The 25,518-nt window shown below is 41.0% G+C and overlaps 1 protein-coding gene across 4 annotated transcripts in view; it reads right to left on the bottom strand.

Annotated features, from left to right (window-relative positions):
• mast2 (microtubule associated serine/threonine kinase 2) overlaps window positions 1-25,518 on the bottom strand; it is a 560,338-nt gene that overhangs the window by 466,671 nt on the left and 68,149 nt on the right. For 3 of the 4 annotated variants that reach the window (XM_068037080.1, XM_068037082.1, XM_068037083.1), the window contains exons 3-4: window positions 22,778-22,852; window positions 20,963-21,093 (exon numbers count right to left, since the gene is read on the bottom strand). In XM_068037080.1, coding sequence (XP_067893181.1) covers window positions 20,963-21,093; window positions 22,778-22,852 — 206 coding nt within the window. The remainder of the gene's footprint in view (window positions 1-20,962; window positions 21,094-22,777; window positions 22,853-25,518) is intronic. The other variant, XM_068037081.1, reaches the window with a different exon arrangement.

Genomic DNA, 25,518 nt, shown 5'->3' with positions numbered 1-25,518 from the left:
TCTGGAACTGTAAATTAGCTTTTACAAGTATGGAGTCCCATTCTTTCAGCATCTAATCATTATTGGAGATTTTAAAAAACATGAAAAAAATGTAAATGCTTTCTTTTACTTTTCCTTTCTATTTGCTCTCATAATCCAAATCCTTTTCCTTCTGTTTGTTTCACTTTCTGTACATAATGTTGCATTGTGTTCTCTCTTCTAACTAACACTTACTGGTTTAGATGCTGCACTGATCGTTAATGATTCCACAATCTGATTGTTTAGGGGAGATACACAGTTCTTGGCCCTGTTCACATAGGTCATAGATCCCCTGTAGAGGGCACTGTACTCTTTGGCTCTCTAATTTACAGTAAATTCCAGTGCAAAACCCCAAAAAGGTTGGCAGGCAAGTGTAAGTGTAGCAAACTGCATTCACCACAGACAGCAAAATCAGGCCCATTATCTTAAAATGAAGAATGACATCAGTTTAACCTTTTGATCTTATATTCCCAGACTGTGCTTCAACACTCATGAATCCAGCATGATAACTGTTTGATCCTGCAGTAATGTTTATCTTGCTGAACCATGCTAAAGTAAGGCTCTCAACTGGAAGTACAAGGCTTTGTTTTGGTAAAAAGCTATTTTGAAATCCAAGAGCTTTAACTTAATCAAAAACTACATTTGAAAGGACAGATGAGCAGTCAAAGTTCCCCAATGCAGGTAAGTAGCAAGACTAAAGCTGATAACACTTCAGAAAATCGCAAGAAAAAGAAATAGATTGCAAGCCAAATAGCCTCCCTCTGTACAGCAGTTAAAATGTATCCAACTGATCCCTCAAGGATAGAATGGAAGAAACTCATTAGCTCCTGCACATCGATGGCACTATTATATAAATAAACACACTTTCCAGAATCTGTTCGAGAAGCAAGTAATTAGAATTAAAAGAGTATTCAGCTTTCCTAGGTTTTAAAGTGCAATTTAGGTTTATTCAAGTCACATTAGGAATGACCAAGTGGCAGACTCACTTTAACAGGCAGAAGCAGACAGTGTTTACATTGCAGTGGTTGGCTTGGTAACTCAAACACAATGTTAGTAGCAGGAGACATATTTTCTACAAATTTGAGTCTTACCAAACTGTTTCAGTAGTTACTTTGTTAGGAAAATACATTTTGCATTTTCTTCTCGTTCTTAACATTCCACCCATTGCTTACCCTACTGAGTAAGCTCTTGAACTGATCATCAGAGGCCTGCAATCATCAGCGAACATCTCCACTTCTGACCTTACGATAGAAGGAAGGTCACTGATGAAGCAGCTGAAGATAGATGGGCCAAGGACACTGCCCTAAGGCTGAGATGCCTGATCAACAACTACAACCATCTTCCTTTGTGCTAGGTATGACTCGTCAATGGAGATTTTTCCCTTGATTTGCATTGACTTCAATTTTTCTGGGGCTCCTTGGTGCCACACTCGGTCAAACGCTGCCTTTACGTCATGGGCAGTCACTTTCACTTCACCTCTGGAAAAGGGCTCTTTTGAAAACTGCAAATGCAGCATGGATTTTGAAAACTGTTTAATGAATCCAAAAATATTTGTGAGCCACTGCTCTATTCCAACAATAGGAAATGGGGAAAAAAATCATTATCAGCTGACTTTGAGCTGAGAATGTATTTGTGCCAAATTCTGTGTTTTTCCCTTTTAGTAAATAGGTTAAGATTCACCAAACTCAAGATTCACAGGACCGCAGATTAGAACTGAAACTCAACACTTGAGGAACTGCAGGTGTAAACTACTCTGGAGTAATAAATCACCTCCACCTGGCAGCCCGACTAAATCACTAACTTGATGTGGCTGGATTCAAAAGTGCAAGATGGTAGTTCACTACTTCTTGATTTAGTACCATTCACACTGTGCCACCAATACACATTTGCACTAGAATGCTATCCACTCCCCCCACCCCATTAGCAGTTTTACTGAGCAGTCAGGTTGCCATCAGTGGAACTTTATCCTCTGATGTCTCAGTACGGAAAACTATAAGCCAGTGGAACAAATTATCAGGGAGCCGACGATTAGAAGCAGTTATACTGCCATATTCACATCTATGGGATGCAACTTTTCATGTGAATCAATACCAAAGTAGCACTCTTCCTGGCAGTACAATACCAGAAACCATTGAGCACAAACACCAGTGCAAGTTCACATTCTATAACTTGCACCTTAAGGTCGACCACTGAACTTTTCAGTCAAACTGTTTCGCTCAAACATTCATATTTAGAATTTTACCCCCAAGACAATTGTTAAAAACCTCTCAGCATTGTCAATACTGTGGGTGCAGTGTGCTTTATTTATTCCAGTAAATCTAACATCATAAGAAATAAGAACCAGAGTAGGCTATTCAGCCCCTAAAGCCTGCTCCGCCATTCAATAAGATCATGGGTGATCTGATTGTGGCCTTAATTCCACTTTCCTGAGAGCACCCCCATAACCCTTCACTCCCTTGTTGAACAAAAATCTATCTAACTCAGCTTTGAATACATTCAATGACCCAGTAAATCTATATTTACTGCAACAGTAGATCACATTTTCATTAAACACTAACCATAAACAGGAATTCCATATATAAAAAGATGCATAGACCATTTTAATAGGATACCTTTATGAAGTTTTATCTATATTTTACATACAAATGTTTCTGAAGTACGCATGCAGGTCTATGGTAAGCTCTACTCAGGTTATCCTAATTTATTCATTCATCACAAATTGAAGTGGGATTTGTGTCTGCTTCTCAAATCCTTTTGTTAAAGTATTTTAAACCTAATTTAGACTTAAGACATGGAAATCATTTTTTAATAACCTGAATGCATCTCCATTCTACTTTCAGAGTCTATAATAACAAATTAGTTCATTCTAAATGTGGCAGGAACTTGAATGGTCTAGTCCTGCAGCTGACAAATATCTTATCTCATGGAGTGGTAGCAAGGGGCTTCACAATGACAATTTCCCATATAGTTTAAATTTTGTCAGGATATAAATGAGAGATTGAGAATTCAAGTATTTTTACCACAGAACAAGAGTCATGCCCATGTATCCATGGAAAGCCAGTTGTAGCACAGCACTAACAGAGATGGGCAGAAAGGGCCATGAATATATTAAAGCAGATAATGAAAAAAAATTTGTATTTCAGGAGACCCATAACAAAAGGCCATTTTGGAAGGCAGAAATCAAAGAGTTACAAGAATTCTGAACTTTCTTTTCCGAAAAAGCACGAAAATTTATATGATCTAATGTTACACAAGCACCTTGGGAAGTTTGATTATGTTAAAGACGCTATGTAAATACAAGTTGTTGTTACCGCTGTAGATGAAAATCATTATTAAATAGTAAGATGGACCGGACCCCTAGAATGTGCATCAGTTTGATGTATCTGACAGAAATGATGAGCATCCAATTCAGAGGTCATCAACATGTCCATACACAGACACCAGTGTCTGTGGTAAAAAAAATTAAGATCTGTCACTGGTAATTTCAGGGATGAGAAATTTCCCAATGGCTTCTTCTTTCTGACCAGACCAGCTTTAAAAAAAAATTGCACTGTCAGAAATTCCAAATCAGCTGTGAAACTAAACTCAGACCTTTATTTAACGGTCATCAACATTCATTCACAACAGGAACAGCAGTTTCCAAACTTCAGGCAGCTTCGGGAGTTTCCGGCAGATTCTGCTCTTTTTTTGAAAGCATGCCAGAAAACCACAGATATGTCCAAAATCTGTCTGCTGTTCCCACTCTCAGCAACAGTGAGGAGGGCGGGGGCAGGGAGAGAGGAGAAGCAAGAAAATCCAAGGAATCTGCAGAAGTCATCACTGTAAGTTCTTCATGAATACAAAAGTACGGTGTAATGGGGCTGAATAATATTGGCAAAAATAAACCGAATGCTGCTGACCCATATGCAATAATTAGTAAATATAATGAAATGGATCGCTTAAATAAACCTTTATCTATGAAGAACAGGCTATGATTCCTGAACAAAATCATGCTGCATTTGCAGTTTTAAAAACTGTTGGGGAAGACATTGTAAACATGTATTATGTTTCAATGACCATGTTAGAAACAGTCATTAACTTTTTTTTGGTTGTGAATTTGATTAATGGTAAAGTTTTCCAAGTATGTTAAAGATCAGTATCTGCAATGTGCATCATTTACTATCCAGTCTGACGGCAGATAACCTGAGTGGCCAATGACATTTGAAAGTTGTATCAAATAATTACATTACATAAATTGGTTAGTCTGGAGTAAAATCTTACAGATAGTGACTAAACATTTTGTAACTGAATAGTACATGCAATAACAACCGCTCAACTTTTGTCAAAAAGCTTTTTGTTAATAATTATCTTGTCAGAGCGGAATCGGAATTGACAATGATCGACTGAAAAATAGACACAAGTGAATTTCAGAGAACCGCTTTATTGGAGGAGTTAGAGGGCGCACGTTATTTGTAATTATGTTTATCTAATTTTTCACTAGCTTTGGTGAGTAAATGACATTTGTCCATGAGAGATACTGTCGTTTCCATATTTTTAGAATCCAGGATCTAGTTTAACAGCTTAAAAATGATTATAATCTGTGACTTTTCTAATATTTGTCAGTTCCGAAGAAGGGTCACTGACCCGAAACGTTAACTCTGCTTCTCTTTCTACAGATGCTGCCAGACCTGCTGAGTGAATCCAGCATTTCTTGTTTTTGTAATAAATTAGTCTTGTTCACCAACTGTTAATCTTTTTGTCCCTTCCTGTCCCACTTTGTTTTTCTGTTTTACATGACTCTTCTGAAGTACTATCTACTCCATCCTATAAAATTATCCTGATTTTGAGATCACTGCCCTTTTGTTGGCTGCCCTGTCCTCAGACACATACTACAAGCGGATGGAGATATTGCACAAACATTGATCATCAGGGGTTAAATTGTCTTGTAACAATAGCAGTGTGGGAAATGGTCCATCTTCCTATTGCTGATTTTTCTACTGCCTCACCTCAATAAGCACAATGACAATCCTCTCCTCAAGAACAAGAATGCAAGAAACAGGAGCAGGAGTAGACCATATGGCCCATCGAGCCTGCTCCGCCATTCAATACGATCATGGCTGATCATAGGCTTCAACTCCACTTTCCCTCCCACTCCCCATACTGCTCGATTCCCTGAGAGACCAAAAGTCTGTTGATCCCAGCCTTAAATATATTTAACGATGAAGCATCCACAACCCTCTGGGGTAGAGAATTCCAAAGATTCACAACCCTTTGAGTGAAATAATTTCTCATTTCAGTCCTAAATGATCGGCCCCTTATCCTGAGACTGTGTCCCGTGTTTTAGATTCCCTGACCAGCGGAAACTATCTCTCAGTGTCTACCCGATCCAGCCCCTTCAGAATCTTGTACGTTTCAATGACATTGCCTCTCATTCTTCTAAAGTCCAGAGAACACAGGCCCAGTTTACTCAGCCTCTCATCACAGGACGACCCCCTTATCCCAGGGACCAATTTAGTGATCATTCACTGCACTGCCTCCAATGCAAGTATATCCTTTCTTAAATGTGGAGACCAAAACTGCACACAGTATTCCAGATGTGGTCTCATCAAAACCCTGTATAATTGTAGCAAAGCTTCTTTATTCCTGTACTCCAATTCCCTTGCAAAAAAGGCCAACATGCCATTTGCCTTCCTAATTGCTTACTGTACCTGCATGCTAACTTTCTGCGTTTCTTGTACAAGCACATCTAAATCTCTTTGAATATTAGCAGTTACAAGTTGCACACCTTGTAAAAAAAATTCTGCTTTTCTATTCTTACGACCAAAGTGCATAACTTCACACTTCCCTACATGATACTCCATCTGCCATCTTGCTGCCACTCACTTAACTTGTCTCTATTTCTTTGCAGCCTCTCTGTGTCCTCCCCACAGCTTACCTTTCCACAACTGATCACAACTCCCTGACCTTTACTATAGTCATGGAGAGGGACAGGAGCAGACGGGATGGGAAAATATTTAATTGGGGAAGGGGGAATTACAATGCTATTAGGCAGGAACTGGGGAGCATAAATTGGGAACAGATGTTCTCAGGGAAATGCACGACAGAAATGTGGAGGTTGTTTAGGGAGCACTTGCTGTGACTGCTGGATAGGTTTGTCCCGATGAGGCAGGGAAGGGATGGTAGGGTGAAGAAACCTTGGATGACAAGAGATGTGGAACAGCTAGTCAAGAGGAAGAAGGAAGCTTACTTAAGGTTGAGGAAGCAAGGATCAGACAGGGCTCCAGAGGGTTACAAGGTAGCCAGGAAGGAACTGAAGAATGGACTTAGGAGAGCTAGAAGGGGACATGAAAAAGTCTTGGCGGGTAGGATTAAGGAAAATCCCAAGGCGTTCTACACTTACGTGAGGAACAAGAGGATGGCCACAGTGAGGGTAGGGCCAATCAGGGATAGTGGAGGGAACTTGTGGTTGGAGGCGGAGGAGGTAGGGGAGGTCCTAAATGAATACTTTGCTTCAGTATTTACTAGTGAGAGGGACCTGGTCGTTTGTGAGGACAGCGTGGAACAGGCTGATATGCTCGAACAGGTTGAGGTTAAGAGGGAGGATGTGCTGGAAATTTTGAATGATATGAGGACAGATAAGTCCCCGGGGCCAGACGGGATATACCCAAGGATATTACGGGAAGCGAGGGAAGAGATTGCCGCGCCTTTAGCGATGATCTTTGCATCTTCACTGTCCACTGGAGTAGTACCGGATGATTGGAGGGTGGCAAATGTTGTTCCCTTGTTCAAGAAAGGGAATAGGGATAACCCTGGGAATTATAGACCAGTCAGTCTTACGTCGATAGTGGGCAAATTATTGGAGAGGATTCTGAGAGACAGGATTTATGATTATTTGGAAAAGCATGGTTTGATTAGAGACAGTCAGCATGGCTTTGTGAGGGGCAGGTCATGCCTCACAAGCCTTATTGAATTCTTTGAAGATGTGACAAAACACATTGATGAAGGAAGAGCAGTGGATGTGGTGTATATGGATTTTAGCAAGGCGTTTGATAAGGTTCCTCATGGTAGGCTCATTCAGAAAGTAAGGAGGCATGGGATTCAGGGAAAGTTGGCTGTCTGGATGCAAAATTGGCTGGCCCATAGAAGTCAGAGGGTGGTAGTAGATGGAAAGTATTCAGCATGGAGCTTGGTGACCAGTGGTGTTCCACAAGGATCTGTTCTGGGACCTCTGCTCTTTGTGATTTTTATAAATGACTTGGATGAGGAAGTGGAAGGCTGGGTTAGCAAGTTTGCCGATGACACGAAGGTTGCTGGAGTTGTGGATAGTGTGGAAGGCTGTTGTAGGTTGCAACGGGACATTGACAGGATGCAGAGCTGGGCTGAGAAGTGGCAGATGGAGTTCAACCTGGAAAAGTGTGAAGTGATTCATTTTGGAAGGTAGAATTTGAATGCGGAATACAGGCTTAAAGACAGGATTCTTGGTAGTGTGGAGGAACAGAGGGATCTTGGGGTCCATGTCCATAGATCGCTCAAAGTTGCCACCCAAGTTGATAGGGTTGTTAAGAAGGCGTATGGGGTGTTGGCTTTCATTAACAGGGGGATTGAGTTTTAGAGCCGCGAGGTTATGCTGCAGCTCTATAAGGCCCTGGTTCGACCACACTTGGAATATTGTGTTCAGTTCTGGTCACCTCATTATAGGAAGGATGTGGAAGCTTTACAGAGGGTGCAGAGGAGATTTAGCAGGATGCTGCCTGGACTGGAGGGCATGTCCTACGAAGAAAGATTGAGGGAGCTAGGGCTTTTCTCATTGGAGCGAAGAAGGATGAGAGGTGACTTGATAGAGGGGTACAAGATGATGAGAGGCATAGATAGAGTGGATAGTCAGAGACTTTTTCCCAGGGTGGAAAGGGCTATCACCAGGGGGCATAATTTTAAGGTGATTGGAGGAAGGTTTCGGGGAGATGTCAGAGGTAGGTTCTTTACACAGAGAGTGGTGGGTGCGTGGAATGCGCTGCCAGCGGTGGTAGTAGAAGCAGATACATTAGGGGCATTTAAGCGACTCTTGGATAGGTACATGGATGATAGTAGAATGAAGGGTAGGTAGTTAGTTTGATCTTAGAGTAGGTTAAAGGTTCGGCACAACATCGTGGGCTGAAGGGCCTGTACTGTGCTGTACTGTTTCTATGTTCTATGTTCTATGTTCTACCTTTACATCATCAGCAAACTTAGATACATTACTTTCTGTCTCTTCATTTAAGTCATTAATATAGATTGAAAGTAGCTGAGGCCCCAGTACTGATCCTTGTGCCACTCCAGTATTCACTGCCTGCCAAATTGAAAATGCCCCATTTATAATCCACTTTTTCTGTCTGTTAACCAATCCTCCATTCATACTAACATATCCCCCCCAACTCCATGAGCCCTTATCTTGCCTACTAATGTTGTGTGGCACCTTATCGAATGCCTTTTGGAAATCCAGGTGTAGTGCATCTACTGGTTCCCTACAGCATCTACAGTAAGCAATTAGGAAGGCAAATGGCATGTTGGCCTTTTTTGCAAGGGAATTGGAGTACAGGAATAAAGAAGCTTTGCTACAATTATACAGGGTTTTGATGAGACCACATCTGGAATACTGTGTGCAGTTTTGGTCTCCACATTTAAGAAAGGATATACTTGCATTGGAGGCAGTGCAGTGAATGATCACTAAAGTGCATCTACTGGTTCCCCTTTATCTACCCTACTAGTTACATCCTCAAAAAATTCAGATAAGCTTGTCAAACAGGATATCCTTTTAGTAAAACCATGTTGACTAGTTCCAAACATACTGTGCTTTTTTAAGTGCATTGTTAAGACTTCCTTAATAGATTCCAGCATTTTCCCAATGGCTGATGATAGGCGAACTGGCCTGTAGTTCCTTGTTTTCTCTCTCCCTCCTTTCATGAAAAGCGGTACAGCATTTGCCAACTTTACAATCTGATGGGACTGTTCCCGAATCTAAGGAATTTTGGAAAATTATAACTGTTGCATCCACCATCTCTGCAGCTATTTCTTTTAGAACCCTCGGGTATAGGCAATCAGGTTCTGGGGATGTCAGATTTTAATCCCTTTTTCTCTGCTGATATTAATTTCCTTAATTTCCTCACTCTTTTTAGCCCCTAGGTTAGTGTCTATTTCTGATATGAAACTTGTGTCTTCTACTGTGAAGACAGACACAAAATATTTGTTCAATGCCATTTCATCATTCCCCGCGCTAATTTCTTCTGTCTCTGCTTCTGAGAGATCAACATTTACATTAGCTACTCTCTTCCTTTCTATATACCTATAAAAGCTCTTATAATCTTTGTTTTTTATATGACTGGCTAGTTTACTCTCATATTCTATTTTTCACTTTATCAACTTTTTGGTGGCCCTTTGCTCATTTCTAAAACACTCCCAATCTTCAGACTTGCTACTGTTTTTTGCAACATTGTTAACCTCTTTTAATCTAGTACTGAATGAGTCACAGATCGGTCTTTCTTGCTGAGTTTTTCTTTTCCAATGCAATGTATTTTTGTTGAACATTTTGAATTGTTTCTTTAAAGGTTTCCCACAGTTCCTTTACCACCATACCTTTCAGTCTATTTACCCAATTGACCTTACCCAGTTCTTCCCTCATACCTACCCAATTGGCTTTGTTTAAGTTTAAGATTCTTGTTTGTGATTGGAGTATATCATTTTCAAACTTAACATGGAATTCAATGGTATTATTTCCCAGTGGATCTTTTACTATGACATTACTAATTAACCCTGCTTCATTACACAATACTAGATCTAAGACAATTTTATCCCTAGTTGGTTCCATAATGTATTGCTCCAAGAAAGTGTCCTGAAACCATTCTCCAAACTCATTTTCTAAACCACTTTTGCCAATTTCATTGTCCCAGTCTATATGAAGATTGAAGTCCCCCACAATTATTACATTGCCTTTGTTACAAGCTCCAATAATTTCTTGTTTAATGCTCTGTCCAACAGTATAAATACTGTTAGGGACCTATAAACTACTCCCGCCAGTGTTTTCTGATTCTTGCTATTCCTAACTTCCACCCAAACTGATCCTATTTCATGTTCTTCTAAGGCCAGATCCTTTCTCACTCATGTCTTTATGTCATCTTTCATTATCAAGGCTACCCCTCCTCCTTTGCCATTCTGTCTGTCTTTCCGAAATATTGTGTACCCTGGAATATTTATTTCCCAACCTTGATCACCTTGTAAGCATGTCTCTGTAATGGAGATTAGATTAAAATCATTTGCCTCTATTTGTGCCACTAGTTCATCTAACTTATTGCGGATGCTTCGCGCAGATAAAGAACCTTCAATTTCTTTTTTTTTAAACTTCTATTCGCTGCAATTACCTTATTTGATGATTTACAATTTTTGTTAAAGTCTCTGTTCCTTCTAGTGCCATTCTGCTTGTCGTAACCCACAACGCTATACTGTGCCGATGTCTCAGCCTTCCTCTTTGGATTTCTTAATTTCCCTTCAAGTGAACCCTCTACCTCCACAGTACAGTTCCCACTTTCCCCAATATTGGTGCCAGTATCCCATGAATCGAAACCCATTTCTCCCACACCAATCTCTGAGCCATGCATTTAACTCTCTAATCTTATTTACCCTACGCCAATTTGCTCGCGGCTAAGGTAATAATCCAGTGATTATTACTTTTGAGGTTCAGCTTTTTAATTTAGCCCCTAGCTGCTCATACTCCCTGTGCAGAAGCTCTTTCCTAGTCCCATCTATGTCATGAACTACGACAACTGGATCTGCCCCCTCCCAGTGCAATTTCCTCTCCAGCCCTGAGCAGATGTCCTGAACCCTGGCACCAAGCAGGCAACACAGTGTTCTGGACTCTCACTCTCGGGTGCAGAGAACTGTGTCTATCCCCTAACTATACTATCTCCTACTAGCACTATATTCCTATTTACTCCCCCAGATTGAATGGCTTTCTGTACCACAGTGCCATGGTCAGTTCACTCATTCACCCCGCAGTCCTTGCTCTCATCCTTACAAACTGAAAGAACCTCAAACCTGTTGGACAATTGCAAGGGCTAAAGCTCCTCCACTTCTGCCTTCTCAAACCCCTTACCTGCCTTACTCGCGGTCACATCCTCCAATCCCTGACCACTGACCAAATCAGAAGACCCTATCCTATGGGTGTGATGACCTTCTGGAACAAGAGTTTCACAGTTTATTATATGAATCTGCACTCCTGACACAGTGTGATTCCACAGAGGTTATCTAATAAGGTCCATCTACCACCACATGACGTGGTGTAGCTAGCTCTATTCTGTCAACAAAAGTAATTTGCATTGGCATTGCATACTATTTTGCTTACTAGCTCGCTAATACAGTGGTGCTGTTCTCCATTGATATTTGTATGTTTTGTTTATTTATAGGGAGAAATGTATTTTAAATCAGACTATGTTTTGATGGCATTAGGTGGGCTATACATGTCATATACAGATTAATTGCCCCCATGTCGGTGGCTGAGTCAATAATTTTATCAGATGTTTTTGTGTAACATGTCGGTGCTTATCTCTGATCCAATCCATCAAAATTCTTCTGACAAAACAACTTTGTCTTGTTAGCTTAAGCTTGTTTCCTTTCTTTGGCCTCCTTATCTCGAGAGACAATGGATAAGCGCCTTGAGGTGGTCAGTGGTTTGTGAAGCAGCACCTGGAGTGGCTATGAAGGCCAATTCTAGAGTGTAATGTTCTACTATTCATGCGCGGAAAACTAGGCAATAGCGTCACCTGCTGACAAAGTTAGCATCAGCAGCACATCGATCTAAAGCGACAATAGCCAAATCACCTGACAGCTCTATGCCCTTTCGTGCACCTAATAAAATAATATTTATGAAAGCCTGGTGATAAATTGCCTTAACACCTTTTGACTGGAGAGTGATGAGTGACGCATGGAAAGCTGTTGTTGGATTTGGTGTGGGGTGGGTGGGGTGGGGTGGGGGTGGGGGGAGAAAGACAGGTGGACGAAGAGTGCCAAGTAAACAATTAACTAACAGCCACTCGTTTAAAAATGGATAAACGTAGGATTAGCATTGCGCAGATTTTGAAATTGCAAAGAATGTCAAGTCAGGCTGATTTCAACTCCTGAAGCAAGTAGAAATTTGAATAAAAAGATCATCTAAACCTGATGATAAATCATCTCAGACAGTTTCAAGAGGGAAGCCAAAGTTTATATATATCTTTGTGGTTCTGATGACCCCCAGAAGGACAATGTTTAAAAAAAAAGCTTCTACAGCAGTTTATACATAATTTCAATAAAGACGCTTCATCCATAAAAATATTACTCCAACTGAGCTGAAGCTGGTTTCATTCTTTGAGACTAGATGCATCGTTCAGATAGAACAACTTTCATAGCAAACTGAATACGTAATAGCAAACTCCTCCCTGAATATCTATAATGGAGTGATGTCTGCGGCCACCACAACAGAGTACCCACAAAATTGTTCATCCTTCTAGGCAAAGTAATAGATATTATGGTTGGTTTCAATATCAGAGAACACAGACCAGATGCCAGATGTATTAACAAAAGCTCAATGCTGCCACCTTACTACAAACCAGCATATCCAATGCCACTCCATCAGCTCACTCACATGTGGTTGGAGGGGGAGATATAAAGTTAAAAAGAAAAATTAAAATTCCAACTCAATATTGATTGTCCTAAAAACATATTATCTGGTTTCAGATGGACATGCCAAGTCCAAACAAAATTGAGATTTAGTTTTATTACATATCCTGATGTAAGCATGAAAACCCTAAATAAAATGCATAGCAACACATTATGAGCAACACACTTTTACATTAGCATACCTAAGTTTACCCATGACAAATCCATTACCGTTTCTTTAGGATACTCACAAATATAAAATTGGACAAAAAAACACTGCCAACTGTGTGCCTATCCTCTGCGAATTCTCATACCAGACACACTCTTCAGTCTCCAACTTAAAAGTCTTTAAAGGTTTTAGATCAGATCAGTCTGCTTGATCTGTGGCTTCTGCTATTGCCCGCTCTTCAAAAGAAGGTCAGACAAATTCATGCTGAGTACAGAGGATACACAGAATGATTTCAGGCTGCATTTACCCAACAACTCAAGCACAGGTCACAGAACACAGAATCGTTACAGTGCAGAAGACGGCCATTCGGCCCATTGCGTCCGCACTGGCTCTCTGAAAGAGCAATTCACTCAGTTCCAATCCCCTGCCTTCTCCCCATAACCCTGCACATTCTTCCTTTTCATATAACTGTCTAATTCCCTTTTGAATGCTTCAATTGAACCTGCCTCCACCATGTTCTCAGGCAGCGCATTCCAGACCTTAAACTTGCTGCACGAAAAAGTTTTTCCTCGTGTCACTTTTGCTTCTCTTACCAAATACGTTAAATCTGTGCTCTCTCGTTCTCCATTTTTTCATGAGTGGGAACAGTTTTTCCCTATCCACTCTGTCCAGACCCCTCATGATTTTGAATGCATCTATCAAATCTCCTCTCAGCCTTCTCTTCTCCAAGGAAAACAGTCCCAACTTCTCTAATTTATCTTCATAACTGAAGTTCCTCATCCCTGGAACCATTCTCATGAATCTTTCCTGCACTCTGGCAGACAAGATAAAGTAAAATCCTAAGGCGTTTTATAAGTATGTTAAGGGCAAGAGGATAACCAGGGAAAAAGTGGGGCCCATTAGGGATCAAAGAGGCAATGTGTGTGTGGAGCCGGAGGACATAGGTGAGGTTTAAATTATTACTTTTCATCTGTGTTCACTATGGAGAGGGACGATGTAAGTGTCGTGATCAGGGAGGAGGATTGTGATATACTTGATCAAATTAGCATTGAAAAGGAGGAACTATTAGCTGTATTAGAAGGCTTAAAAGGTGGATAAATCCCCAGGCCCAGATGAGATGTATCCCAGGCTGTTATGTGAGGCAAGGGAGGAGATAGCAGGGGCTCGGACACAAATTTTCAAATCCTCTCTAGCCACAGGAGAGGTACCAGAGGATTGGAGGACAGCGAATGTGGTACCATTATTCAAGAAGGGTAGCAGGGATAAACCAGGCAATTATAGGCCAGTGAATCCAACATCGGTGGTAGGGAAATTATTGGAAAAAACTCAGAGACAGGATTAATCTCCACTTGGAGAGGCAGGGATTAATCAGGGATAGTCAGCAAGGCTATGTCAGGGGAAGAACGTGTCTCACAAATTTGACTGAATTTTTCAAGAAGGTGACGAGATGTGTAGATGAGGGTAAAGCAGTTGATGTCGTCTACAGACTTCAGTAAGGCTTTTGATAACCAATCTCCCATGCGGGACCTTAAGAAGGTAACAGCCCGTGGGATCCAGGGTAATTTGGCAAATTGGATTCAAAATTGGTTTAGTGGAAGGAGGCAGAGGGTGATGGTCAAGGGTTGTTTTTGTAAATGGAGGCCTGTGACCAGTGGGGTACTGCAGGGATTGGTGCTGGGACCCTTACTGTTTGTAGTGAACATTAATACTTTAGACATGAATAGAGGAGATATGATCAGTAAGTTCGCAGACAACACGAAAATTGGTGGTATTGTGGAGGAAAGCCTTAGATTACAGGACGACATAGATGGGCTGGTAAGATGGGCGGAGCTGTGGCAGATGGAGTTTAGAGTCATAGAGTTATACAGCACAGAAACAGGCCCTTCGGCCCATCAATCCTGACAAGTGTGAGGTGATGCATTTTGAGAGGACTAACAAGGCAATGGAATATACAATGGATGGTAGGACTCTAGGGAGTACAGAGGGTCAGAAGGACCTTGGGGTGCTTGTCCATAGATCACTGAAGCCAGCAGCACAGGTGAATAAGGTGATTAGGAAGGTATATGGGATACTTGCCTTTATTAGTTGAGGCATAGAATATAAGAGCAGGTAGGTTATGATGGAGATGTATAAAACACTAGTTAGGCCACAGCTGGAGTACTGTGTACAGTTCTGGTCACCACACTATAGGAAGGATGTGATTGCACTGGAGAGGGTGCAGAGGAGATTCACCAGGATGTTGCCTGGGCTGGAGCATTTCAGTTATGAAGAGAGACTGGATCGGCTAGGGTTGTTTTCCTTAGAGCAGAGAAGGCTGAGGGGGGACCTGATTGAGGTATACAAAATTATGAGGGGCATTGATAGGATAGATAGGAAGACACTTTTTCCCTTAGCGGAGTGGTCAATAACCAGGGGGCATAGATTTAAGGTAAGGTGCAGGAGGTTTAGAGGGGAGTTGAGGAAAGATTTTTTCACCCAGAGGATGGCTGGAATCTGGAACACACTGCCTGAAGGGGTGGTAGAGGCAGGAACACTCACAACATTTAAGAAGTATCGAGATGAGCACTTGAAACGCCATAGCATACAAGGCTACGGGCAAGTGCGGGAACATGGGATTAGTTTGGACGGGTGCTTGATGTCAGCGCAGGTATGTTGGGCCGAAGAGCCTGTTTCTCTTCCCCTCTGAAGCTTCTTTAATCAGCCTGGTTCTCCATTGTATTATCTATCTAACAGCTGTCGTAAGCACATTTTTTCTTCTTTATTTCTATCTCTTTTGTCATCCAGGGAGCTCTGGATTTATTTTCCCTACTTTTTCCCTTCAAGGGAATACACCTTGACTGTGCCCGAACCCATCCTTTCGAGAAATCGACATTCCCTATTTTCCTTCTCAACAATTTGTAACCACAAGGTGGCAGTGTCCTTTCATTTTTCAACACAATCTTCTTCCAAAAACTAAATCAAAACGTTCCTCAGAATTCCAAAGAAATGTATGAACCAATTTAGAGTCCCCAGGGCACAGTGCTTCATCAGCCCTGCACAAGCCGAATTATTATTCTCCAGCCTTTCACGGAGGTGCTTCCGAGGCACCTTGCCCCAAGCTGCATCGTGCTAATTTTTTTGTTTAGTTAATTTATCAGTAGGTTTAAATTATAATAAAACATGACAAAATTCCACACAATGGCCTGTCCCGTTAAATTTGGTTGAGACATGACCAACTGCTGAAGGACAAGATCCTATGTATACTCATAGCAGATAACTTTCTGGATATTTCTCCCGAGTCTGAATTAATACCTTATCTGCTAGATATGGGATGGATTAGCAGCTACTTTGGCCCCAAGTTCTGGAATTCTCTCCCTAAACCTCTCTGCCATTTTACCTCTATTTTCTCCTTTAAGATACCCCTTAAAATCTCTTTCACCAAGCTTTTGGTCATGTTATCCTGATATCTCTTTCTGTGGCTCAGTGTCAAATTTTTATTGATAAGGCTCTTGTTAAGCACCTTGGGACATTTTGCGACATTAAAGTGGTATATAAATGCTAGTTATTGATATTGCTCCTCAATACCCCAGTATCTTTCAATCACAGTGGCAGACAGGTAAGGTCACGATAGAGGTTACAATAAAGCAAGATGCAGTAAACCCAGAATTAGAAGTGGGAATCTATGTTCGACAACCACAGGATAGTTCCAAAAAAACACAAACCCTCATACCTCATAAGTATTGACTGTGAAGTACTTTGGGACACACAGGATCATGAAAAGAGTTGAATAATTGCAAGTTCTTTCTTCTCAAAGCATATAAAGGGGAGTTTATATTAAACTCAGAGACAGAAATAGAATCAACTGTTCAAGTTGATGATCTTTCATCGGAACTGGAAAAAGTTAGAGATTTAACAGATTTTAAGCAAGTACGGAGAGAAAAGGGTAGGGGAAGAACAAAAGGGAAGGTCCATGAAAGGGAGGAAGGCAGGAGAGATTACGTTACAAAAGGGACAATGGTGCAAAGCAAAAGGAGATGGTAATGGGACAAGTGAAGGAACAAAAGATGGGTCTAAAGGCGGTATAAATGAAGATAGCAGAATCATCACCAAAAACTGCATCCAAAAAAATTTAGGGGCTGAAATTGTTGAATGCCATGTCAAGTCCAGAAGGCTGTAAAGTGCATAATCTAAAGGTAAGATGCCATTCTTCAAGCTTACATTGAGCTTCACTGGAACAGTGTAGGAGGCTGACAACAGAGAGGTTAGTGTGGGAGTGGAGCAAAAAATTAAAATGACAGGCAAATGTAAACTCGGGGTCAGGCTTGCATACTCAGAAATGTTCCACAAAGTAGTCACCCAATTTGTGTTTGACCTCCCCAATGTGGAAGAGACTGCAGTGTGAGCACCAAATACAGTATACTAATTTGAAAGTACAACTAAATCACTATTTCACTTGCAAGGAGTGTGCAGGGCCCTGGACAGTGGGAAGGGAGGTGGTTTTAAAAAAAAAGGACAGGTGTTATATCATCTGCACTTTCATGAGAAGCTGCCATGAGATGGGGAGAGGATGTTGGGGGCGATTTCAGAGTGGATCAGGGTGTCGTGGAGGCAACAGTCCCTTCGGAATGCTGAAGGGGAGGGAAAGACATGTTTGGTGGTTGCATTACACTGAAGGTGGCGAAAATGGTGCAGGATAATCCATTGCACGTGGTGGCTGGTGGCGCGGAAGGTGAGAACATAGGAATGAAAAAGATAGGAGCAGGAGTAGATCATTCAGCCCCTCGAGGCTGCTGCACCAAACAATAAGATCATAGCTGATCTGACTGTGATCTTAACTCCACTTTCCTGCCTGCCCCCATGGACTCTGCTTGTTACATCCTCAAAGAACGCTAATAAATTTGTCCAACAAATTAGTCCCATTAGTTTTCCTAGTACTTTTTCTCTGGTGATTGTTTTTAAGTTCCACCCTCCCTTTTGCCTCTTGATTTTCTGCTATTCTTTGGATACTTCTTGTGCCTTCTACGTTGAAGACAGCTAGAAAATACTTGTTCAAAGTCTCTGCCATTTCCTGTTTCCCACCATTAATTCTCCAGTCTCATCCTCTGAGGGTCCAACACGTACTTTTAGCTACTCTCTTCCTTTTTATAGATTTGTAGAAGCTTTTACTGTTAGTTTTTATATTTCTTGCTAGTTTACTCGCATACTCTTAATTTCTCCCTCGATTTTTTAAAAGTCATCTTTTGCTGGTTTCTAAAATTTTCCCAATCTTCTGGCCTACCACTAATCTTTTGCAGCCTTTCTTTCAACTTGATACCATCCTTAACTTCCTTGGTTAGTCACGGATGGTGCATCCTTCTCAAAGTCTTTCTCAATGGAATATATCTTTGTTGAGAGTTATGAGATATCTCCTTAAATGTCTGCCACTGCTTCTCTATTGCCTTAACTTATAACTTATTTCCTAGTTCACGTTATCTAATTCTGTCTTCATACCCTTGTAATTTCCTTTATTTAATTTAAGATGCTAGTTTCAGACCCAAACTTCTCACCTTCAAACTGAATGTGAAATTATACCATGTTATGATCATTATCCTATCCAAGTTCTGGAAGGGAGAGGAAGGGAGCAAGAAATGGAGTAAACACAGTCAAGGGCACTGTCAACCACAACAGAGCGAAATCCTCGGTTGAGGAAAAAGACATAACGGATGCACTGGTATGGAAGGTGGCATCATCCGAACAATGCAAAGGAGATGGAGAAACTGGCAGAATGGAAGACAGTCCTTACAGGAAGTGGGTTGGGAAGAAGTGTAGTCAATGTAGCTTTGGGGTCAGTGGGCTTACAGTTAATATTGGTTAAAAGCCTAACCCCAGATTTGCAGAGAGAGAAATCGAGGTAGGGAAGGGAGGAGTCAGAGAAAGACAACATGAAAGCAAAGGAAGGGTGGAAATTGGAAGCAAAGTTATAGAGTCATTGCGAGATACAGAAACGAAACAGGCCCTTCAGCCCAATGAGTCTGCACCGACCATCAACCACCCATTTATACTAATCCTACATTAATCCCATTTCCCCCCTCACATCCTCACCTTCCCTCAATTTTCCTACCACCTACCTACACTAGGGGCACTTTTTACAATGGCCAATTTACCTATCAACCCGCAAGTCTTTGGCATGTGGGAGGAAACCGGAGCACCCGGAGGAAACCCACGCGGTCACAGGGAGAACTTGCAAACTCCGCACAGACAGCACCCAGAATCGAACCCGGGTCGCTGGAGCTGTGAGGCTGCAGTGCTAGCCACTGCGCCGTTGATGAAATTTTCAAGTTCGGGGTGTGCAATGAACGGCACAGATAAGTCATCAATGTACCAGTAAAAGGTGAGGGAGGGGACCCAAGTAGGACTGGAACAAAGAATACTCCACATATCCCATGAAAAGGTAGGCACAACTAGAACCCAATATGGGTCCTCACAGCAACAACTTTCATTTGGAAGAAGTGAGTGAAGTTGTTCAATGTGAGAACAAGTTTACCCAGGTGGAGGAGGGTAGTGGTGGATGAGGATTGGTTGGGCCTCCGTTCAAGGAAGAAGCTGAGAGCTCTCAGGTGATCTATGAACTTCTTTTTTTAGGGCAAGCACAGCAGAGACTACCATGCTGTGCAAACAATTCAACATCAATGTTACCAAAGCTCTCTTTGGATTGGGGTCCTGTTAGGTGACTGACAGCTAATACAACAAAGCTAAACAAATGCCGCCACCAGCAATTGTGTCATGATGAACATCTTGATTCTGACTTCTGGCTGCTGAGCTCTCAGGCTCTCCATATAGGCCAGCTATGCACTTTCACCACCCCTCTAGAACAGCATCAGTCAACATGGAGGAAACTCCTAGCCACGTTGATAATGACATTGCAACGTTTGAGTCAATGCAGACATGCAACTGCTCCTAAATCCATCCATTGTATAAATGGAGTCATTCAACCACAATATCAAGACAACTGGGGAATTTCAATTTTTGCCAAATCGCAAATCCTGGATAATTAACATGTGTATATAAGCAGTAAGAGGGTAATTTAGGATAGTGGAGGGATGAGGTTTGATGGGCCAAATTGCCTTTCTTTATTATTTTAATCTCCAAAGATCTTTTTGTTCAACTGTGGATTTTTTTTGTATGCCATCTTTAACTGAGCTTTTCATACGTTCTTGATTTTGGGTTACAAAGAAATCACAACAAACTAAAATATTTGTTAATTCCTACCAATACAAACTTCAGAAGTTCTGCTTTGGACTGTTTTCCCCAAATCAGAAGTCTACATTTGCCCCTTTTGTTTTAGAAGTAACAATTGCATATATAAATTTTCACTGACACACCCATTAAAGCTACATGACGTCACCTCATACATGATCATCTACAGTTAGCCACAAATGCTCATTCTGAAAAATGCTATTTCATTTTTCCTCTGAGAAGATGGTTAGTCATAAAGCTTAAAGGTTTATATATGCACACACACAAAGCAAAAGTTTAATAATGTGCTCGTGTTGTGCATACCAGAACAGATGCAAAATAGCAGTACACATCAGAACATTCTACAGGTAGGAATCCCTCCTTATGGTGTTCATAATGCATAATCCAGATATTTAGATATAAACATCAACTGAGGTTCTGATTCTCAATCTCTCATTCCATGCTCACAATTTAAGTTGAAGAGCACAACCTCACTTCAATTCAATTCATTGAAATTATGAATTAGGCTTAGCATTTTGATAACTGCTGATGGCAAGGTCAGCAGGGCCAGATCCTCAAGTATTTCTTCATTTACTTGTTAAATGTAACAGTTTCTGCGACTAGGTCTGGAATACTAGCACAACCACTGAAAATTACGCTAATTCGTTGTACAAGGGTAGTTTTTTATAAAAGCTTCCCCAAGAATATTAATGCAACTCGTGCAATCCACTTCAATAAAAACAGCACATCAGCATCAATCTAAGTCCAAGTAGAGATAACTTAAAATAAACCTTTTCAAACATCCCCAATCATAAGTTCAAAAGACTGAAATTGGAGTTTTGTTTTTTTAACTGCAAGAAAAAACCTGAAACACTTGAGTTGGCTAACTGTAACAATAAATTACTTTTCAACATGGCTGTCAAAGTAATCTGGACTTACCATGCCAGCAGTGAGAGAAGGAGCTGACTGCCCCAAAGTTTGATTCCTCATTCGCACCAAGTTGGAGGATTCGCCAGACACCTGACATGTCAATGGTCCACTGCTACTGCAAAGTGGTGGCAAGTGTTTACCTGGTTCAGAAAACATGAAACTTAGTGCACAGAACAGCAAAGCTAAGAAAGTCTACTGCATTTTACACTCTGTGCAATGAATGATTTAGATAGATATTATATATATATATATATATAAAATCATAAATATATACATAAAAATATAGATATCAAACACATTCCTCATAAGGAACAAAAATGTCTCTATCTTCTTGTAACTTAGTCTCCAATCGTCCTGAACTCTCTTGTCCTGTCTACTTTTCCGCCTTCCCACCTTAAAGCCTACACCCCATGCACTTCCGCCCCTATGTCTGTACCTTTGCCTCCAGCTCTTTGTCTTTGTTTACTCTTAAATATCACTCTCTATTTTTGCCTCTGGACGTGTGTCATCTTGCACTTTCAAAAAAAAATCCAGACATGCAGTAAAATGGCTGACACAAATTGGGTTGATGGAAGGTACTGGACCTGGGTTGGAGAACTAGTTGAGAGGTGTTGTTACATGTGGAAGAGAATCTGGATGTTGGGAGGGAGTAAAGAGACATGCGCAGCACTGGGGGGAGCACTTTTAACAGAAGTGAAACTGTAGCAGAGAGCATGTTGTCACACAAACTGGTCCACAACATGTCTGCGCCGCAGAGTTTGGCCTTTGTCCCAACTTACTTTTTAAAAAAAATAGAATTGGAAATAAGCTTTCTAGCCTGATTGGAATCACCACTGTAAGATGAAGATTCTGAGGGCTGGTAGGCGTTGTCCTGCAACAATCATGAGCATATTTAAAACTAAATAGAAAAACAGAAGTCACAATGTTGAGGGTTCCATTTAACAGGATTACCCTAGCTACTCTGAAAATACAGATTGACCTATAGGGGGAAAAAGCTCATCAGTTTTGAAACATTGCTAAACTGAGAACTCAATCAGATACAGAAATATTTTCAATTTCTATGCAAAATTTAAGAATATTATTAACTTTGCTTTTCTCTCCACAGATGCTGCCTGATCTGAGTATTTCCAGCAATTTCTGTTTTTGTTTCATAAGTCAAAGATCCTGTATTGTGTGTTTTTGAACATAATATATTGGACACACCATAAAATATTTACATATGAAAAGTCTATTCTGAGATGCCGAAACATGCACAAAATGAGGTATCAAAAATCAAAACTTTTTGGGACAGATGCCCATCTTACCCATGACAAAGTTTATCCACCTCTAAAAGTGGCACAACACTTTTGCCACAATCCAGAGAAGACTGAAATAAAGGATACAGCTGAAAGTTGAAGTAAATTAAACTAACTATAGGTCCGATAGCCAAAATCCAGCTGTCCAAAAACTGGACATTTTTGCAACAACACTTCCATCATTACAAACAGCATTGCCTCTGATTCTGACTAAAATGTGATTATATTTTTCAGATTTAAAGCCACAATTCGCAAAAGCAAAATATCAGGAGCTGACCGGAGACACGATGGAGTAGATGGAAATCTGCACCTATTTTTTTTTCTCCTGAGAAAAGTGGAACAGTTAGATACAAGGTCCAGGTCTTAAAAACATCAAGTCTGCAAGTGAAACACGACAACAGAACTTATGCTTTGAGCTTCGTGTTTTAACCATATTTGGAAATATTGAGACTATAGATATCCACTATACCCCTAAATGAAAATCTGACACATTTTATTTCCTGAATGCTGACAATATTGTTTTACTAACCTTGTCCAAAGTCCGGGAAAATCCGAAATCCGGCATGGTCTTGGCCCCGAGGGTGCCGAATTTTGGAAATCGGACCTGTATAAGTATTTAAAAGTTTAGTTTCCAGATAAAAGTCCAATTATGAGCTACAAATTAATCGGAAACACCTCAGCTTGCAGAAGTCTGGGACTGGATTGAGAAGGTAATTAGAATATAATTATTTTGACCAATGAGAGACTGGATTAATAGGGATTCAGAAATATGACCTACTGAGGCCTGGTCCATGCCAAAGCTTTTCCTTAAATGTTGTCCTCAGTGGTGCCAAGGGAAAAATCAATTAATAAACATACTATGACCCCAACAAAAAAGGGTAAAGAGCAGGCAAGCAACCAATTCCAAGGTTGCACAGCAGCAGACTTGCATTTGAATAATCTCAGAATGAGCATCTGGGTCAGCCAGCAGACCAACTTCCATGTAAGCCGGCATGTCATTGATGCATGCAAGGTGCCCCATGACCAACTCTGAAACAGCTCCAAATAACAACCAAGACCCTAAATGGTGTGTCTCCATGCAACAAGAAAATGTTCCGAAGCAGATTGGAAATATGCCAATTTTTCTGCCTTTTTTTTAAAAAACTGCACAAATGGATAAGCACTTAATACGAAAATTACTTCCATAGCTTTTTCTTCTCTGTTAACCTTGAGCTGGAATAAAATTTGCTTCTAGTACAAAGAGCTAATAATTGAAGCAGTGAAGGCTATCAATTGATCAGATATAAAGGAAAAGCAAGTCAAGGACCAAGATAAGAAATAGAAGCATAAGAATTGCTTTGTTTTTTAGTTCATCAAACTAGAAAATAGCCCCTCCAGGATAAGATGGCAAGTGGAGTTTCACCCATGTTCTCTCGATTAGAGCATGGCTATCCGACCCGAACGTGACAGGACCCGACAACATGTGTCGGGTTTGGGTCGGGTCGCTCTTCCGGGTCCGGCAATCAGGCCGGGTCTGACACACTCTACCACTACCTCCGGTACGTGGCTCCAGTGTTAATGTACTTTTTGGACTTGAAAGGTTGCTTAGTTACAGTTTTTTTTAAGCTTGTGCAGATAAGCAACAAAGTGAAAAACGGAAGCTAGGTTAACCAATGGTCAGGTCGGGTGCAGGGAAAAATGAAAGGACTCAGGCCGGGTCAGGCTTCATTTGCAGACCCGAGCCAGCCTTTACTCCAGATAATACAGGAGTACAGAAGATAGGTGTACAGCTTGGAAATTCTGACACTAGCAAGAGGTGCTTAAGATACAAGGGAAAAAGAATTTCTGCTGTTTTCTCCCCTACGCCACCCCCGAGAAAAAGGAAAGTAACTGCATTTTTCCAGCAAAAAATTCAATTGCCATTCAGACTTACAGAAGGACTTCTCAAAGATAATTCACATTCAATGTAAATGCTCTGAAAGTACATGGAATGTACCTTTTAAAATACTATACTCCAAAACTAAAATGCAGTTTAACGAGGGCAACAACATTAAATCTCTTCCTCTTCCACATTGTGTGTTAAACTGTTGGTCTGTTAGCAGCTGATAACAATCTTGCCTCTGAATCAGAAGGTTGTGGGTTCAAGACCTACTCCAGGACTTGAGCACAACAATTCTAGGTTAACACTCCAGTGAAATACAGAGGAAGGACTGCACTGTTGGAGGCACCATCTTTCACATGAGATGTTAAACCAAGGCCATGCCTGCCCTCGGTGGATGCAAAAGATTCCCATGGCACTATGTTGAAGAGCAGGGGAATTATCCCCTGTGTTCTGGCCAATATTTATCCCTCAATCAGCAACACAAAAACAGATTATCTGGTCATTTTCAAAGTGTTGTTTGTGGGAGCTTGCTGTGTGCAAATTAGCTACCACGTTTCCTTCATTACAACAGTGACTGCACTTCAAAGGGATTGTAAAGTGCTTTGGGGCATTCGATGCTCATGAAAGGCGCTATATAAATGCAGGTCTTTTTTCCTTTTCTTTTAATTTGTTAGCAGTTGTTTATGCTTTGGCAGTTTACATATGGAAATTAATATCACTTCAGTGCTTAATGCAAATACATTTTAAAAAACAACCAAAACCCCATCTGGAAAATAGATCACTGCAACCTCAAGCACTGAAGACAAGACACCTAAAACAAACCTTCTGTTGTTCAATAACATCAGTTTGCCTCAGGCATAGCCAACTCAGAATGTTGTGAATTCAAGCCTCGCTCCAGGACTTGAGCACATAATCCACATTGTACTGTCAGAGGTACCATCTCTCGGATGAGATGCTAAACTGAAGCCCCATCTGTGTATTCAGGTTGATGTAAAAGATTGCACAGTGTTACTCAAAGATGCTGCTCGCACTTTCAAATTGTAATGCCAATGAATTAACAGATTTGACAGCCAGCAAATGGGAAAGCAATCCATTCAGGAATTGATCAGCCTGTTATGCACGAAAAGGGAGTAAGGCACAAACGGGGTCACACATGCATCAGGCAGAAAGGTCATACAGAGATGAATGAGGGGGAAACTCGAGATATGAGAATGGAAATATGGTGGATTGGGAATTTAGAGGCAGCATTGAGGTGTGGCAGAGTTGGGGATGGGTGCAGTGGATATTGAGTGAAACAGAATGTACAATCTAAAGCCAACAAGCTGCAGCATAAGGGTTTACAAGGGTATAGGGGTGTACTGGGGGATGGTGGGGGGGGGGGAAAGGAGATGAAGGAGCAATAGGAAAGG

The sequence above is a fragment of the Heterodontus francisci genome, chromosome 8 (assembly GCF_036365525.1).
Source record: "Heterodontus francisci isolate sHetFra1 chromosome 8, sHetFra1.hap1, whole genome shotgun sequence".
In the NCBI taxonomy this organism is placed as follows: domain Eukaryota; kingdom Metazoa; phylum Chordata; class Chondrichthyes; order Heterodontiformes; family Heterodontidae; genus Heterodontus; species Heterodontus francisci.
Note: the sequence above shows the minus strand (reverse complement) of the source record. Positions and strands in the feature narration are given on the sequence as shown.